This window comes from Meleagris gallopavo, chromosome 11 (genome assembly GCF_000146605.3).
Source record: "Meleagris gallopavo isolate NT-WF06-2002-E0010 breed Aviagen turkey brand Nicholas breeding stock chromosome 11, Turkey_5.1, whole genome shotgun sequence".
NCBI lineage: Eukaryota > Metazoa > Chordata > Aves > Galliformes > Phasianidae > Meleagris > Meleagris gallopavo.
The window spans coordinates 14084716-14102402 of record NC_015021.2 but is presented as its reverse complement, the minus strand read 5'-3'; the positions used below and the strand labels follow the sequence as shown (position 1 = coordinate 14102402).

Here is a 17687-nt window from a genome sequence, read left to right as displayed (position 1 = left end):
ACTGCCTGTCATCACCCTTTGAGCAAGCTATGCCTGGCAGATCGGTCTGGCCTCAGGTGGAACTGATCCTATCTCCTCTGTCCCACGTGGACCATTCACCTGACAATTTAACACTTTTAGCCTCTCCAGTGAGATGAAAGAATGGAGACAATGGCAGTGTTGTTTCTCCTGTACAGGGCATGGGAGTTATTGCTTTCCCCTCAAAGATTTCTGCCTCTGCGTTGCACTGCTGGAGGTGGCTGGAGCTGCAGCCTCCCAAAGGAGATGTAAAGCCTTTCACAGCCACTTCACTTGTGCAATTGGAGCAGCATCTCTTATCTGCAAAGGCCATATAAGCAGTAAAATACTCTATTCGAGCCGGGCACCGCCAGCTTTCCAGTGTAATTAAATGTATGATCAGCTCTGGGGGGAAGGGAAAAAACCTAAACCTGTTCCACGGAGGTAATCCAGAGGGAGCTGCTTTAACTCACCGATGGGGCTAATTAGCCGTGCTATTTTCTTGTTATTTCTGGGTCCCTTGCACAGTGTCAGATGTTTGATAGCGACTGTTCTCCAGTCACCAGCAAAAGGAAACAAAGGGCACCCTCCAATCGAACAAAGGGCATTCTGCAAGCACAGCACTGGAAGGTCAGTCGTGCTGCTTCTGGCTCTGCTCAGAATTCACTGGGCTGGTGGCTCTTTGCAGAGCTCCTTGGTCCACTGGTGCTACTGAAACATGGTGATTCTCCTGCTTGCTTCCACGTGTCTGGTCTTCCTGCATAAAAGCCTATCCCATTCAGCTACAAAAATCACTTCTATGCAATGCTGACTGCTGTCCTACCCTTTGCTGACAGCCAGCCTGCACAATTAGAGTTAAATGCTTTGTTTTTCAAAAGGGAGACGAGGCAGAGACAAAAGAGCTATACATGCCACATACTTTGTATTTACACTTGTTGGTTTGGCCTCTTGCATAGGTTTAAGTGTAGCTCTTCCAGCCACTCCAGAGGACCTTTCTGGCAATGGAACCATGGTCCTGGAACAGTCTCCCCAAGCTCAAAGTATTTTGTGCTGCGGGAGTGCAGTGAGGTAAAGGAGAACGTGAGTCTGGCAAACCTCAGCAGAGCTGGGGCAGTGCTTGGCATGGTCACCTGTGTCCTGTCAGACATGAACTGTTGTTTTAAAATACCCCATCAAATGTTTTGGTGCACAGAGGTGAACCTCTAGAAGTGGGAGGATCTAGGCATAGAAGTGGCCCAGTCATCATGAAGTATGTGGCACTGAGGGACGTGGTTTAATGGGCATGATGATGATGAGTTGGGGATGGGCTTGATGATCTTTTCCAACTTTAATGATTCTTTAATGATCAAAAGCAAAGCTGAATCCCTTGGACAGTTTGATGGGGAAAAGCACGAGGAATATGGGAATGATGATTTCATTTGAGGACTGTCATGCTTCTCTTTGGAGCTGAGTGACCCATATGCTTTTTGGCAATGTAGGGGCTATTTCCTAAATGAGGCAGCAGGTAGGCATTTGCAGGCTTGTGATAATTTGGAGAATTGTAAAGAAATATATTTTTAACCAGTTGAATAGAGAAAAAAATAGCTGCTTCCCTGTTAGTAACGGTTCTCTGAGCAGTGATAATTCAGGAGTGGCTCTTTACTTCCACAGCCATTTGAGATGATTTTCCAATTAGCCAAATTTTCAGGTTGGCTCCCACGAGCTGTGTGGAGAGCTCCTCAGCAGAGCATCATTCAGACTGCTCATCATTTCCATCTTGGCCTCATGGGTAGGTCTGGCTCCAAGCACACCAGGTTTGAGCTTATCTCATGCAGTTTCTGCCCTGTATCTATATCTCAGAAGCTTTCATGTGGATTTTTCCAGTGCAGAAATGCAGGACATTCTGAGGTTTGCTGTGCTGCCATAGCTGCTGAGTGTGGACACAAGTAGTGGCAGCACTGAGGGGATCCTCTTGGACTTCTTGTCCCTGGGCAGTCGTGCATGGGGCAGGCAGCTGCTATGGAAGCCTTGGAAAGCCAGGCTGCCCACGTGTGACACCTTCTTGGTTCCCAAAGCAGTGAGCCATGCCAGGTACCTCAAATGCTCTCTGATCTGCCTATCGAAGTTTCTCAGAGATGGATTACTGTGTAATTGCCATGATGGATAACACGGCATGGTATTGAATAGGGCCCTGGAGTCATTCAGGACCTACATTTGCCCCTTATGTTCAGATGGAAAATTAAATGATTCTTAAAATAATAAATATGCACCCTGGAGAGGAATACTTGGCTGCTCCCTCAAGAGGTGCTGTGCTGTTCTTGCGCTGAGCAAGGAATAATGAAGGTAATTGAAAACTTATTACTTTTGGGGCAAATTTATCTTGGCTTGTACAGCATTGCAGATACACTTGACTGGTGAAGCAATCCATGGACCGTTTTGGAAAAATCAGGCCATGCGATCCGGGGGCTGGTTCTGCACAGAACTCATGGAGCTACAGGGAAGTGGTGAGAAACACTCACCAGGCAGTGCTGGAGGGAGACTGCAAGGACATGGCCGTGTCCTTGCTATCTCTCACCTCTATCAGCCATTCGGTCCTTTCCATGCAGTGCTGACTGCTCTGCAGCCATAGCCACAGCTGAGGAACGCTTGTGTGGCTGTGCTGAAAGATGTGAAGCAGTTGTCAGCTCTCAGACCAGGCAGTGACCATCTCCTGCAGCTCAGTGAAGGGTCCATGATAGGGTGGCACTGATGCGCTGTTGGGTGTCAGGGTGACTGTATGATGCTCCAACCCCCACTGGCCCCCCAACCCTGCACACTCCAAAGCAATAAAAGCAGGATAAAAAACAGAAAGAGGAATTTTCTCCTCCGTGTCTGCCTGGGGCCTGATCTGTCTGCAGGGAATTTCAAAGCAACACTTCAAAAGGGTGCTTTTTTTTTCTTTTTTTTTTTTCCTTCTGTTTGTTTTTAAAAATTAATTCAAATGAGATAAAAATTTTCACATGTTGGGTTTGTTGTCTTTTATTAAAGAAAGCTCTCAAATAATTAGAGTACTCTGAGTAAACAGGCTCTCCATGCTTTATTACCTGATGTGTATTATGGCTCCATTAATGCACTGTGGCATTTCTGCCATTTTCCCAGTTTCAAAATGTTTTAAAGATGGGACTCAAATCATCAGCGTTAATTGCCAGAGAAACAGAAGTGAACCTTCCAAAAGGGAAATTATTTTATGGTTCTAATTTGATTAAGTAGCAAAGCTCATTGTTTCCATCTTAGGTGGACAGTAAAAACGCAAGTAAAGCTAATATTTATTAATCCTAATGTGCAGGACAGGTAATTGCATTGCTCATTGTGGCACTCAAGACTGTGTGACTCTCTTGCTCTGTGTTTGCACACTCTTTGGGTAAACAGGAAAATGAAGAGGGTTTGTGCTAATTAGCAAGATGAAATCCTCTTTGCGAAGGGCTCCTGGTTTTAATTGTGTGCTTGGAATAATGCACACAGGTCGGTAATTGTGCCTGGTGACAATGGTCAAAACCCAGCGGTGGGTGGGTGAGCAGCTCCAGAAGGAGCTGTGACTTTCACAGGCAGAAATGTGTGTAGGCACACGGATGCTCTCCCTGCATATTTCCCATACAGAAATCTTTCCACGATTCCAAAATGACTATTTTTCCCTTGTTTTTTCCTCCCTTGCAGCCCATAAGGACACCCAGCTGAGACGTGACGCATCCTAACGCAGGGAGCAGGACCAGCACTGCGCTGTCATCGGCGTGATGTGTGGGACTGACTGCTGGGAGCTCCTTGAGCTCTTTCTGCAGGCAGCGGAGATTCATCTCTCTCGGGCAGCTGGTTTAAGCCCACCCTGAGACAGATTTGTCTGGATGGCTTTGACTTCATCAATTTCCTCACTTCTGTCATTGCATTGAGCACTGGCTGGCATCTTGGCTGGTAGGCACTGAGTTCTTCTGTAGGAAAGATGCTTTTATAGGGCAGCTGTAGTTACACGTTTGTGGGGAAAAACACGGAGATTGCCCAGGAGAGGTAAGAGGCATTGCTTCAGTAGGTCAGAACTGAGCAGGACACAGAGGTTCCGTGCCTGTGATTTAGTGGTGGTAACACTGAGACCCTCCCTATGGGGGCACCACCTCATACACCACACGTAGCCTTCAGCCATGCCATAGCTGTTCAAAAACCAGGGCCAAGTTCAGGATCAGCTCTCCAGTGCCACAGACCTGGTTGTGAGCAGGTGCTAAACCTGTGAGTTCTGCACAGATCTGAACCCACAGGAGCTACTTCCAAGACCATTTGCATGGCTAGGAACAGATTTAAGAACTTTCTAGCCTCCTCTTCATCCACTCAGAGAAGAAGAAAAGAGACCCAGAGGATCACAAGTTGACCATCTTGCAGGATCAGCCCTCCTGCATCCTGTCTTTTAATTGCTGACTGATTGTAGTATAGGATTTTATTCTCCTTATAATGACTCTTGGGGCCCCCAGATGTTCTCCTCGAGTGTGGTTGCGTCAGCACTAGAGACTGAATGACTGATACCAGCAATTTTTACAGCTTGAAAGAAGAGAAATATGTGAAGGGGATTTAATTTAGCTCTGATACTGTGTCTTCATCTTCAAGACTCCACAAGAAAACGACATCAAAAGGTTATTTTACAACAAGCGGAGGGAGAATTAGCCTGAGAGAGGGAGAGATCACCGAGCTGGCTTTCTAATATCAGTTCATTACAGGGAACACGTTTGCACAGCCACTTTGCTGCTGCCGTTAATTTAAACCAAGATGATTAAAAGCTGTAATTGCACCATTTAAAACAAATGTCCGTTATGTGGATTATTATATTTTTAATTAGTGTGGCTCTGTCTAATGTTTTATCTCTCTGATTGATTTGTTTATACTGCATTTGTTTATAATTCTTTGATCTCCCTGACCCTGCTGTCTCCTGAGCATGCAGTTTGGTCACGATTCCAGCAAATGGAAGAGGGAATTTGACCTGAACCAGGAAAGAGTAAAAGGTACCCATCAGCTCTCCCCTCCTGAGCAATTCACAGCTCTTCTTTTTCACCTACCGACCCCAGCACTTTTTTTGCTATTCGCTCTTCCCCAGGGCTGTAGAGACTGATGATCAGACAGAGGGCTGGTTGGTGGTGAAGTGGGATGGAGGAAGATGGAACTGTCCTTGGGCAAACCCCAATAAACCCATAGTGGTGACCACGGTCATTTCAGGACCCTGAGGTTTCCTCCTGTACAAGTACGACCAATTCCTTAAGCACTGCTTCACTAGTGATATCATGACCCTCTGTTTTCCGCAGATCCCCTAAAAAGAAGGCAGGGTATTCTGGCAGGCTGAGCTATCTGTGCTGGAAATAGTTCATGTCCTGAAAGCAAATCATATTTCCAGATGTTGCTCTCTTTCTTAGCATCATGAGCGTAAACGTGATTGTTGGGTAAAATCCAAAATGTGCACCTAAACATGTTAGACCACAAAACCCCAACCCCACCACCTGCTGCTTTCAGGTACGAGGAGGTACAAGGAGGCACAAGGTACAGGAGGTACAAGAAAGAGTACCCTGTAGATCATCACCTTGTTGGCTAGAGCAAGTACTTCCACTGGACATTGATGGGTACATGTTACAACATATGGCAAATAAGCAAGGTCACTTGCTCCTGCAGGACTCCAGGGAGCAGTCTGTCTGCTTGGCAAATGCTGCAGGGATTAGAATGCCTGACTTTCCCCCATTTCCTACAGTCTCTGCAACGTCTGCAAGGGCAACAACCAGTTTGGGAAGAGTGACAGGCCAGTAGCTAGAAAGCACTCCCTGATAACTGTGCTAGAATGATGCTCATGCATTCTTACAGAGCATTTCTTGCAGCCAATGGAGAGGAAGATGTAAAAGCACCTGCTTATGAGGCACTGGTTAGCCAGCCAAACAGGAGTCCACCGTTGTAGGAAATCTCCTGGAACACCACGTCCATTTGCTTGGCCTCATTGCTCAACGTGGGTATGAATGTGCAATTGGATGGCAACATCACGGTCACACATTTATATTGCATTTGAGCTACATTGCTCTACTCCAGCCTCAAAGCAGTAAAAGTCCTTCAGCACAAAGAAAGAGCAACCCAAGGACAGAGCAGGAAGGAATCAAAGAATAAAAACCCATAGATACTTCAGCCACATTGTCTCTTCTCCAGTTACCCAGCCAGAAAATGGATGTGGTCATACCAGGCACTGATTTCAAATGCCCTGAAGCAGCCCCAGGGCAGGTGTGGCTCTGTGTGAAGAGGGCAGAGTTTCTAGCTCTGTGTGACCCTGCAGCAGCAGCAGAGTCAATTACAGCCTGCAGCAAACAAGCCATTTTGGCCATTCAGAGAGGGTAATGACACTTGGAGATCTCTGGGGTGTATTTTTCTTGTGGACAATACTCAGACCATGTATTTCTTTTAAAATGTATTTTAATTAAAAATGCTATTGACTGAAACAACTACCTGAAAATAAGCTTTGTAATTTAGCAGGTATCCTTACAGTGTTTACAGTTCTAGAGAACGAAAGACTGGGGACTGTTACCTACAGGAACTTACAGACAAGAGGAAAGTCAAAGACAAATCAAGGGGATATACAATGGAAATAGCAGAGTGCTCCTTGGGCAACAAGGAAGGGGTGAGCTGGAATTAGGCACTGGTCTTCTGTAGTTGTCCACAGCAACTCTGCTCTTGAACTTTTTCTGTTTCACAGAGTTGGGTGTAAAAGTCTACATCTTACTAATTTTACCTAAACAGAAATTTGTACAAATGGCTTTTCCTAACTTATTTCCTATGACAGCTTTTGCAGCTGGTCAGCTTGTAAGAGTTAGTGCTGATAAGAAACCCATCTTGGCTGCCAGTTCCTCTCCTTTTCCTGCCAGGTTGATGGTATCAATGGTGCTTGGGAGAAGACGTGTGGCCCTCCAGAGGCATATAACCAGTCAAACTTATCTGGGCTGCTTCCAAGAGTTAGGCTGCCTTTACGCCCTGACCTGGAAGTCTGGGATGCTACGCAGAATACACCCTGGTGATTCAGGTGGAGACAGTTAGAGAGCTCCTCCTCCACCTGGACTGTCACAAGTCCACGGGTCTGGACAGGTTCCATCCTAGGGTGCTGAAGGAGCTGGCGAGGATGATTGCCAAGCCACTCTGCCATCTACCAGCACTCCTGGTAATCTGGAGAGGGTCCCAGAGGATTGGAGGCTTGCCGATGTGACTCTCATCTACAAGAAGAGCTGTAAGGAGGATCCGGGGAACTATAGACCTGTCAGCCTGACCTCAATACCATGGAAAGTTATGAAGCAAATCATCTTGGGCGAGATCACACGGCATGTGCGTGGCATCCAGGGAATCAGGCCCAGCCAGCATGGGTTCATGAAAGGCAGTTCGTGCTCGACCAATCTCACCTCCTTCTATGACTGGGTGACCAGTCTAGTAGACAAGGGAAAGGCTGTTGATGTAGTCTACCTGGACTTTAGCAAAGCTTTCGACATGGTCTCTCACAGTATTCTCCTGGGGAAACTGGCTGCCAGTGGCCTGGACAGTGTGCACTCCTTTGGGTAAGGAACTGGTTAGAGAGCCATACTCAACAGATAGTGATTAATGGAATTAAGTCCAGCTGGCCTCCCGTTACCCCTGGTGTCCTCCAGGGGTTGGTACTGGAGCCCATCTTGTTTAATATCTTTATTGATGACCTAGATGAAGGGATTGAGTGCACCCTCAGTAAGTTTGCAGAAGACACCAAGTTGGGAGGTAGTGTTGATCTGCCTGAGGGTAGGGAGGCCCTTCAGAGGGATCTAGATAAGCTGGATCACTAGGCTGAGGTGAATGGGATGAGGTTCAACAAGGCCAAGTGCCAGGTCCTGCACTTTGGCCACAATAACCCTGTGCAGCTGGATAACTGTGAAAAGGAAAGGGACCTGGGGGTGTTGGTTGATGCTTGGCTGAACGTGAGCCGACAGTGGGCCCAGGTGGCCAAGAGGGCCAACAGCATCCGGGCCTGCATTAGAAATAGTGTGGCCAGCAGGAACAGAGAGGCAATCATTCCTCTGTACTCAGCACTGATGAGGCTGCACTTTGAGTACTGTGTTCAGTTTTGGGCCCCTCACAACAAAAAAAAGACATCGAGGCCCTGGAACGTGTCCAGAGAATGGCAACAAAACTGGTGATGGGTCTGGAGCACAAGTCTTACAAGGAGCAGCTGAGGGAGCTGGGAGGAGGCTCAGAGGAGACCTTATTGCACTCTACAACTTCCTGAAGGGAGGTTGTGATGAGGAGTTTGGCCTCTTCTCCCAGGCAACAAACAGGACCCAAAGAAATGGCCACAAGTTGTACCAGAGGAGGTTTAGATTAGACATAAGGAAAAACTTTTTCTCTCAGGGAGTGGTCAGGCATTGGAACGGCCTGCCCAGGGATGTGGTGGAGTCACTGCCCCCAGCAGTGTTCAACAGGCATCTGGATGAGATATGGTTTAGTAGCTTGTGGTAGCAAGAGTAATGAAGGACGGTTGGACTAGATGATCTTTCAGGTCCTTTCCAAGCTTGCGATTCTATGATTCTTTGATTCTATGATTCTATGCCTTGTAGCAGCTCTAGGAAGGCACGCAAGATGTTTGTCAGGTCAGATTTTCTCAGGACCCTTCCCATGAGGACACTGATTGACTGTATCAGCTTCTGATCTTCCTCTTGGTCCCCCACCAGAAAGCCTAGCCTGAAGGTAAGAAGGCTGCTTATTACATCCTTAAGCACCTCCACAGAGGCCTCCTGAGCCAACTTCTTCACCTTGAAGAGAAGCATTGTGACCTGGATGACATGGTCGCATAGGAGAATGGTTTTGTCCTTCTCCCCCCCCCCTTTTTTTTTTTTTTTTAATTATTATTTTGCTTTTGCTGTGGGTTAAGTTTGAAAAGTTGAAAGCTGGCGACAAGGAACTCATTGATGAGCCCAGACATGGCTTCTACTTTATTCTTGTGACACAGGATCCTCTTAATTTCTTTCAATACCTGAATGCTGGCATCAGGATCGCTACTGTTAATACAACAAATGAGGAAACTAAATGTGGATTTGATGTTCTGACACACGTCATCCACTTCTGAGGAGACAGGCAAGGCAAGGTGTTCAGGGATTGTTTCTAACCAAACAATGTATTTCTTTTTAGAGGGATTTTTCTGGAGACCACATTCTTCTTGTGTTCCTCTGTGCGTGGAGGCAGAGACTGGGGAGATTCTCTTAGCATGCCAGCTTCCCATTCTGCAGTTTGTCTCAATATCTGCCTACATTCTTCTGGAAGATCCCCGACCATTTTGAACACAGCTTCTCCTTGAATTTTGCAAGCTGTGACCATAACATTTAGAGCAACATCACTAACAGCACTGTCTTTAAGTCAAAGGAAGGAAGCTATCATCTTTAAGGCTTTGCCAGGGTTTGGTTCACAAACTTCCAGGCCATACACTTCAAGCAGATAACCAATCTCCCCCAGGCATCCTGTGTGCTGATTGGTGTTCTTGAACTTAATGCTTTCCATGAGGAAGCCAAACACATTCTTAGCTGGATACACCAGGCACATCCCCTTCAAGACAGCATGCATCAATTTAAAAACAAATTTCCTTGGCTCCCCCATCTTCGGGACTAGGTATGGGAGGAAGGAAAGGGCCTCATTCTCTGTCAGCTGGTACTTTTCTTGGATCAGCATGGTTAGTAGGAAATCAAGGTACTTTAAACTCTTGAGAAGCACCCATGTGTTGGTGTCAAAGAAACGCAGGGCAAGCCATTTCAGGATCAGATCCAGGCAGTTGATGACTCCATCTTTCTCTGTCTCTGACTAGTCATCATCAAATCAGACAGGGCTTTGATTTGGTTCAGGAAGCGAGAGTGGAACAGTTCTACCTGCAAGCTGGTGGACACAGCTGCTCATCTGAGCTTTCAAGCTGTTCAGTGTGCCTTCCGCTGGGAGCAGTGAAGTTCCACTGCAGCACTTTACTATCTTTCTCATCCCTCATTCTTTGCTCTTTCCCACTGGGGACAACAATGAAGAAGGAAGACGGTTTGTTGCCACTACCATCCTTCACAGTAGACTTTATCTGCGCTTTTGCCCTGTCTCCACCCTTGTCTTTTATCTTTTCTTCTTCTACTGGCTAGGGCTGTTTGGAATCCTGCTTCTGTTCCCTGCTGGTTTGGGGCACTGCCTCTTTAGATGATGCTTGTGAAGACAAGCTTGTCACAGGTACTCTGGCTGCAGGTGGGAGAGTGTCTCTGCTGCTGACTGCAGATTGCCTGGAAAGCGGCTCAGCAGAGGCTGACAGACTGGTGTTAGCATTTTTCAGCATGGCAAGGACATGGCCCTTTGCAGCAGTCTTCAGGTCACTACTAGCTTTGACCATCTTCTCAAAGCCAAGGTGCATAAGGAAGAAGGGCAGGACTGCCTGCAATGTTGTGCACACAGCCTCGTTGCTGTCCTGCAGACAGGAGTAAAGGTGAGGCACACACAGAAGTAGATCTGAGGGAGCTGAGCAGAGGGCAGGCAATGTTCAGCCAGCCACTGCACCAGCTCTTCCTTCTGGAAAAGCACGTCCTCACCGAGATCTTCTGTCAGCTTCTGCCCATTCAGCCACTCCAACATGGTAAGCTATGCAGCCTAGGCATTCACAGCAGCCAGGGCAGCAGCTCTCGTGGTGCTCTTCTTCTTCCTAAAGAGAGGGCAAGCCCAAGTCCCTCATGTGTTGTTTGATGCCAGAGCCCATGTGTGGGCAGTTGCTGGAGAGTCGCTGTTACCTGGGAGAAGAGGCTGACTTCCACCTCACCACAATTTCCTGACAGGGAACTGTAGAGAGCAATAACGTCTTCCCTGAACCTCCTCATCTCCATAGTGAACAATCCCAGTTTCCTTAGCCAATACAAGACTTGTGCTCCAGATAGCTTTCAGCCAGCTGTCAACCAACACCCCGCAGATCCCTGTTCTACAAACAGCTTTCCAGTCACTCTGCCCCTGTGATGCCTGTAGTGATGCATGGAGTTGTTATGACCAAAATGCAGAACCCGACACTTGGTCTTGTTGAAGATCATCCCATTCAACTCAATCCATTGATCAAGTCTATACAGATCCCTCTGGAGGGCCTTCCTACCCTCAGGCAGATCAACAGTTCCTCCCAGATGACAACTTGGAGTCATCTGCAAATTTACTGAGAATATACTCAATCCCCTCATCCAGATCATCAATAAAGATAATAAACAAGGCTGGCCCCAGTACTGACCCCTGAGGAACAACATCAAAAGTGATCAGTCACCAGCTGGATTTAATCCCATTCACCACCACTCTCTGGACCTGCCAGCTTTTTACCAAGCAAAAAGTAGACCTGTCCAAGTCATGGGCTGCCAGGAGAAAGTTGTGGGAAACGGAGTCAAAGGCTCTACTATGCAAATCACATCCACAGCTTTTCCCTCACCCACCAGATGGGTCACTTTGTCATAGAAGATCAGGTTGGTCAAGCATGACCTGCCTTTCATGAACCCCAGTTGGCTAGGCCTGGTCCCCTGGCTGTTCCACACATACTGCATAATCATACTCAAAGTGATCTCCTCCATGACCTTCCCCTATTAATGCTGTCTGGGCTGAAACCACAACATGGCAAGGGCATAATTCAAAATACAGGAAATAATTGTGTGTTAAAATAAATCATTGTGTGTATTTTAACACACTTGCTGAACAGCCCTGAGGAATAGAGGAATATACAGCCTTGCTTTCCAGTTTGATAAAGGAATTTGAAAATAGGTTACAAGATTGCTGAAAAAAATACCATCTTTTTTGGTAAATTTGCAACTCTATTTTCAGCCAACATAAATACATTATCTGCAAATTTTCAAATCGAATGTACAGAGCTGCAATCAGATATTCGACTCAAAAATCTGATCATGACTCCTTACCAGACTTTGGGACCTCTCTTCCCAGAAAAAAACAATATCCCTCACTTCACAGTCACATCTTATTCATGGCACCACTTTTTTGGCAGTAAGTACGTTAGTGAACAGTTATTGTTAAGGATGAAGCACAGGAAGAATAAAATTTCATCAAAAAAATCTCTGATGAGCACCTTGAGAACTCATTAGGAATTGCAGCCACTGCCAATTGTACCAATGGTACCAGGCTGATGCATCAGTTCCACTAAAAGGAAGGTCACGCACCCTACTAGTTATGTTTCTGTTGCCCTCTTTTTAAAATTTTTTAATTGAAAGTACTAAACATTAAAATAAATTTTGTTACTTACTAAAATTAACTATATTATATATTACATATGAAGGCTACTCCGAAAGTAATACCTTCTACTTTATTATGTTGTCCCACGATGTTAGAGGTGGATATTGGTGGTATGGCAGTTGAGGTTGAACCTTCCTACCAACACTGTTACATTTTGTTGCCATAGAAAATATGGCAGCAGAGGGACAGACTGACAAAGTTTCAGCAGTGGTGACAAGTCACTTCCACTGTTACAGATTTTACATGCAGTGTGGCATGAAGGCTCTTGTTCATTGCTGGAAAAAATGCACAGCTAATGGTAACGACTATGTCGAAAAATAGGGTTCTGTAGCTGAGGATTTGCTCTATCAAATAGTGTTACCATGCTCTTTGTATCTGCAGTAGTTTACATGGAAATAAATAGGAGGCATTACTTTCAGAGTGACCCACGTGGCCCAAGACAGTTCCTCTTCACTCAGTGCAGGCCAGGGAAGCCAAAATGTTGGACACACGTACCATAAAGATTTGACCTTATCATTGCCAGCGTTAAGCTCTGTAACATCAAAGTGTTCCCTGACAGAGAGCCACCCCAATGCTCCCCTCCTATTTTCCCGTTTCCACTCCTCCTCCTCCCCCTCCCTCTGCCTTACGGTGGGTGCTAGGGCATCCACCACTACTTGCCTTCTGAATCATGTCCATGCTGCACACCTGCTCTTCTTCTGAGCATTGAATGCAGGTGTCAGGGAGTACAGCTGCTGCCCTTTCCTTGCATTCCTTTAGTGAAGGCTCTGGTTCATCCATGTTAGTTGCTCCTAATCTCTCCATGTGTCTGAGCAGGGCTTGATTGTAAGGGTCCTAACCATCACCAATGGACCACCACTAGCTTTGTGCCCAGAGCAGTCAACCACAAGCGATGGAACTCATGAGGTCGGTGCCATGCCTAGGCTGCCTCCTTAAAAAGCCAAAGCAGACCCTGCTCTTCTGCAGGTGGGTCTGAGCCAGCAGCATGACCTCCAGCCCTCACTGCCCCTTAAGAGTAAGTTATTCAGGCTAAGGAAGACGCAGCCTCCCAGTAGCCTGGAAACGGTGATTGCTATACATTGTGCCCAAGTGCCACCAAGATGTAACATGGGGTCCCCTGAGCCTTTAAGTGGGCATAGCTCTCCTCCCTCTGCCCCCACCATTCCTGCTGAGAGGTTCTGAACAACTGAGTAAGGAATTCACACAGATGATAAACAACAACCTAATTGCCAGAGGAAAGAGCCTTGCAAACACAACAGCCAGTTTCTAGGAGGATCCTTTTCCTCCTTAAGGCGCAGCCTGAGGGGAAGAACAATCTTTCCCTTGAAGGCAAAACCCTGAGCTGTGTAAGGGAGAAAATGCTGTACCTTAGGGCACCATAGCACTGAGCTGAGCATGGGGCTGGGAGGGATTCTCTGACTCTGCTCCATACCCAGGGGATGCAGCCTAACAAGGGCTGAGGGATGGGCACAAGAGGGCTGGGAGCATCTCTTCAGGCCTATGTGAGGGCAGGAGCATTCCCTCCTGCAGCACAGCATAGCACCTACTTGTTGGAGTGGTGAGGGAGAGGGCCCCGTCCAGGTAGATTTGTCTGTCAGATGTTGGAAACCTGGCATCCAGTTTCACATCCTTTTATGAGGCTTCTCATTGACGTTCCCCTGCAGAACCTGAGATGAATCTCCAGTGGGGACTGCTCTGGGTCTGCCCACGTCATTGAGTGCAAGAGAGAAGATGAATCAGCTGAGCAGGGGGCATCACAGCCCTCAGCCTCCCTGAGGCCAGTGCAGAGGCTGCTTCTCCCTGGAGCTGAGGCTAAAAATCCTCTCTCAAATGCTGCCCCCACTTCGGCAGCTCCAGCCCCTGGAGGCTGACCCCACTATGTGCTGTCATCCCACGTTCAGCCTCACTCAGCAAGAGCGTTCCCAGTCCAGGGCACTGCTTGGTGGCTCTGTGACAATTATATATAGCCACTTCATTTCTTTAGCCCATAATTCTCACCTATCAAAGGGAAGCAATAAGCCTTTCTTGTCTTTTTAGCTCAGCAAAGCAAGGCTATCTCTAGGCATCTATTTGCACAGCTCACAGTGCCCAGGATTGCTAGTGCTGTAGTGCTGAAACAGACTGGTGCAGAAAGTAAATCACTTCATCTAGTTCCTGGATCACCCGTATCCTCATTGCTGATGGGTTCCATTCCAGCAACTGGCAGGATTAAGCTCCTTTCAAAAGCACTGCCCAAGCATAACAATCGAGAAAAAACTCAAGCAAAAAGGAATCTATTTAAGATTATTCAAGCTCTAGACCCACCACATCCTTCCTACTCCTGTAGCTGCACTCCTGAAGCCACCTCAACACAGAAGAGCTGCTGCTTTTTGAAGGCTAAGCAGATCCTCAGTCAAGACATCAGCAAGTGTCCAGGGATGAGGAGATGCCGCTTTGCAGAGGCCCCAGAAACCTGCTCCCTTTAGGAAGTGCAACAGTCAAGGAATCCAATAAATACCTAGGGCTAGCATTCTCTCCTCCATCTTCCTCCATGCATTCAGTAAGAGCCCCATTCTGCCCCTGTCTGCTTTTAGGGCTGGGAATTGATTAACACCACCTGAACTCCCCTAATCTCTTCCTGTTGCCTTTTGCCCAGCTGCCACCATTTGTCCCCACCCGGGGGTGAGTTAATGCTGCACCCTGCCCAGCTGCACCCATCAGAGAGCAGGGAGGTAACAAAGTATGCCCTGGGTGCCAGCAGCTGGGGTTCCCTCTTCAGTTCCCCCAAGTGCTGGGAGCATCACCGCTGTGGCACCTGTCCCTCCGGGCCTGGAAAGCCCTCAGCTCAGCCATAATGAGGTGCCTGCAGGGGGAGGAGGTGCAGAGCTGGCACAGTGGCTGTGCCCATCTGAGCTGCCTCCAGCACAGACCAGGGGGACTCAACACCTCCACTGAGAAATCCTCCTCCATGGGGGTCAGGCTTGTGCCCATGATCTGCTCTGCACCTCCCTCATTTTGCACCTTTCAGATATGACATCTGCAAAATACTTGTTATCTTTACTCCATAGTGATGAATTTCTCATCAAAGTGACACTTGTTTCCCACATCTCCAGCTCTCCAATGACTGCATGTCAGAAACCAGTGCATCTAGGAAGATACGCTGGAAAAGCACAAAGAAATTCTCTTCCATTGAGATGTGTCTTTTTCTTGATGCTATCTCCTGCTCAGCTGACACTTTTAATGTTGCTTTAATTCATAATGGGTAGAAAACTACTGTACCAATTTACAGATGAAGAGATACTGATAATGCAGGCTTAATATTGCGCCTTTACAGGGATGCAGTGGAACAAAGGAGAACTTTCCAAGGGAATATCAGCTGCATTTTGTTAGAGATGATGCAAAGAATAAAGGTAAGAAAATATTTCAGTGTTTGTGAGTGAGGAGGGAATAAAGTATGCACGAAGTGAGCCTGTACTGCGATCCTCTTTTACGATCCCATCTCTACAAACGTGCAGCTGTGATTTACTGTGGTACTGGGTGCAAATCCTCTAGATCAGCCAAACCAGCAGCGCTGTGGATTTGACTCAACCCCAATTACAGAGATTTGATGTCTAAAACGCTGTGGAGCGTCTGGGTACCATAGAAAGACCACAGCAAAGAATTTCGCTTAGAGAAATTGTGCCTGTGTGTGTGTGTGTGTGTGTGTGTGTGTGTGCAGAGGCTGCGCTGCTGCTCGCTGGTTTTGCCCTGAGACGGGCAGTGTTTCCAAGACAAGAGGGCTGAGCGAGGGGATGTAGCTTTTCTCAGTGACCAGCCAGTCTCAGCATCACTGTTCGAAACATAAAATTTATTGCAACAAAGAATCAAAAATAGTACATCTGAAAGAATCGCAGAGCGCATGTCATTAAAGAACTAGTCAGAAATCACAACTCAAGCAAATCGTGTACAATCGGAACTGAAAGTTTTATTAAAACAACTCGAAATCAAACTCAAATATTCCTTGTGTGTTTACTTTCACCATTACTGTGGACCGTGTATTTACAGTCTTCGCCTCTCGTGGTGAAGGTTCTGCTCAGGGCAGGGGAACAGGAAGAAGGCGGGGGTGGATGGGGAGGACAGGTGGGTTTCAAAAGCTAACAGGATGTGAAAGTTTTCCAGAAGAAGTTCTTGCAGCCCGCTTTGCGTTCCCGGGGAGCCAGCGCGGGGTTTGAGTTGGCCGAGCGCTCCAGCTCCAGTCTCACTTCATCCTGCTCGGCACCTCGGGACAAGTCCTCCGACTCCAGAGCTTCGTTTTCTGTCTGGCTTGGCTCTGAGAGCAGTTCTGCCAAAAAGTACTTGGCCAGTTCCTTGGGGAGAGGAGAGGGAAAGCAGGAGAGATCACAGTTATTCTTTGGCTGTTGGTGGCTCACCTCCTTTGTGCCCAGGGATGTACACGGCTCCGCAGGAGCTCAGCTCGGCAGCTGCCTTAGAGCAGCTGTGGCTACAGAATAGAGCAGAGTGCTGATACCTACCTGGTGCAGTGAGGAGATCCCCGTCCTGGCTGTGCCAGAAAGGAGCTCATCCCAGCACCACCCCATACCCCTTTTCCTCACTGCTGGTCTGGCACTGAAGACAGACTCGGCAGGGATGCTTTGCAGCAAAGGAGAAAGCTCACAGAGGAAGCTGAGTGGGGGCACTCATCATGGGTGATTTTCTTTCTCATCCCTCCAAGTCCTACTGTTCCTTTGCATAGCAGAAGACATTCTCCTGCAGCACAACCTTGGTTCAGTGCCCTGGAAAGCTTCCCCAGGAGCTCTGCTCTCTGTCTTAGCAGCAGCTACTCCTTATCCCCCAGTAAGATGTGCTGGGAGAGTGGTCTTGCCTTCCTGCCCCTAGTCATAAAGCTCAGCCCTGGCAGGGAACCAGGGAGCTATCAGGGAACCGAGCTTTGCAACAAGCAACCCGGGGTCTGGAGCGGGGACACTGAGGAGCTGCGGTGAAGAATCTGCACGGATAGCACCGGGGCGTCCAGAGGGAAACCAGAGGGGTTTGCAACGGGGAACCCAGGAGTCCGCTACGGGATGTCGGGGGGGAGAAGGAGGGTCTCCAGGGGGAAGCAGGAGGAGAAGCCGGACTACGTGGAAGGGGAGGGAGCGGGGTTCGGCAGCGAGGGTGCCGGGGGCTCCAGCGGGGCGTCCGTCCCGTCGCGGGGGCTCTCACCTGCTTCCCGGCGGCGGCAGCCAGGGACTTCTGCAGGAACTGCCGGAGCCGCGGGTCCGAGGGGGCGGCCGAGACGGTGCCGACGGCCAGGGCGATGGAGAGCAGGGCCAGGGCACACTGCAGGCGGCACGACAGCATCTCGCCGGCGGGTCGGGCTCGGGCAGGAGGCGGCGGGGAAGAGCTGACGGCTCCGCTGCGGCTCGGCTCCGGCGTTGGGGATCTCCTCGGCTCCCGTCGCCTTTTTAAACCCTTCTCCTGAC

General features: G+C 48.1%; 1 protein-coding gene across 1 annotated transcript; it reads right to left on the bottom strand.

Moving 5' to 3' along the window:
- Positions 1 to 16041: 16041 nt before the first annotated feature.
- SST (somatostatin) lies at positions 16042 to 17660 on the bottom strand. Its single transcript, XM_010716759.2, has 2 exons — positions 17428 to 17660; positions 16042 to 16574 (listed from the first exon to the last, which is right to left on the bottom strand). The coding sequence occupies exons 1-2, from the start codon at positions 17563 to 17565 to the stop codon at positions 16362 to 16364; spliced, it is 351 nt and encodes a 116-aa protein (XP_010715061.1). The 5' UTR covers positions 17566 to 17660; the 3' UTR covers positions 16042 to 16361.
- Between the last annotated feature and the right edge of the window lie 27 nt (positions 17661 to 17687).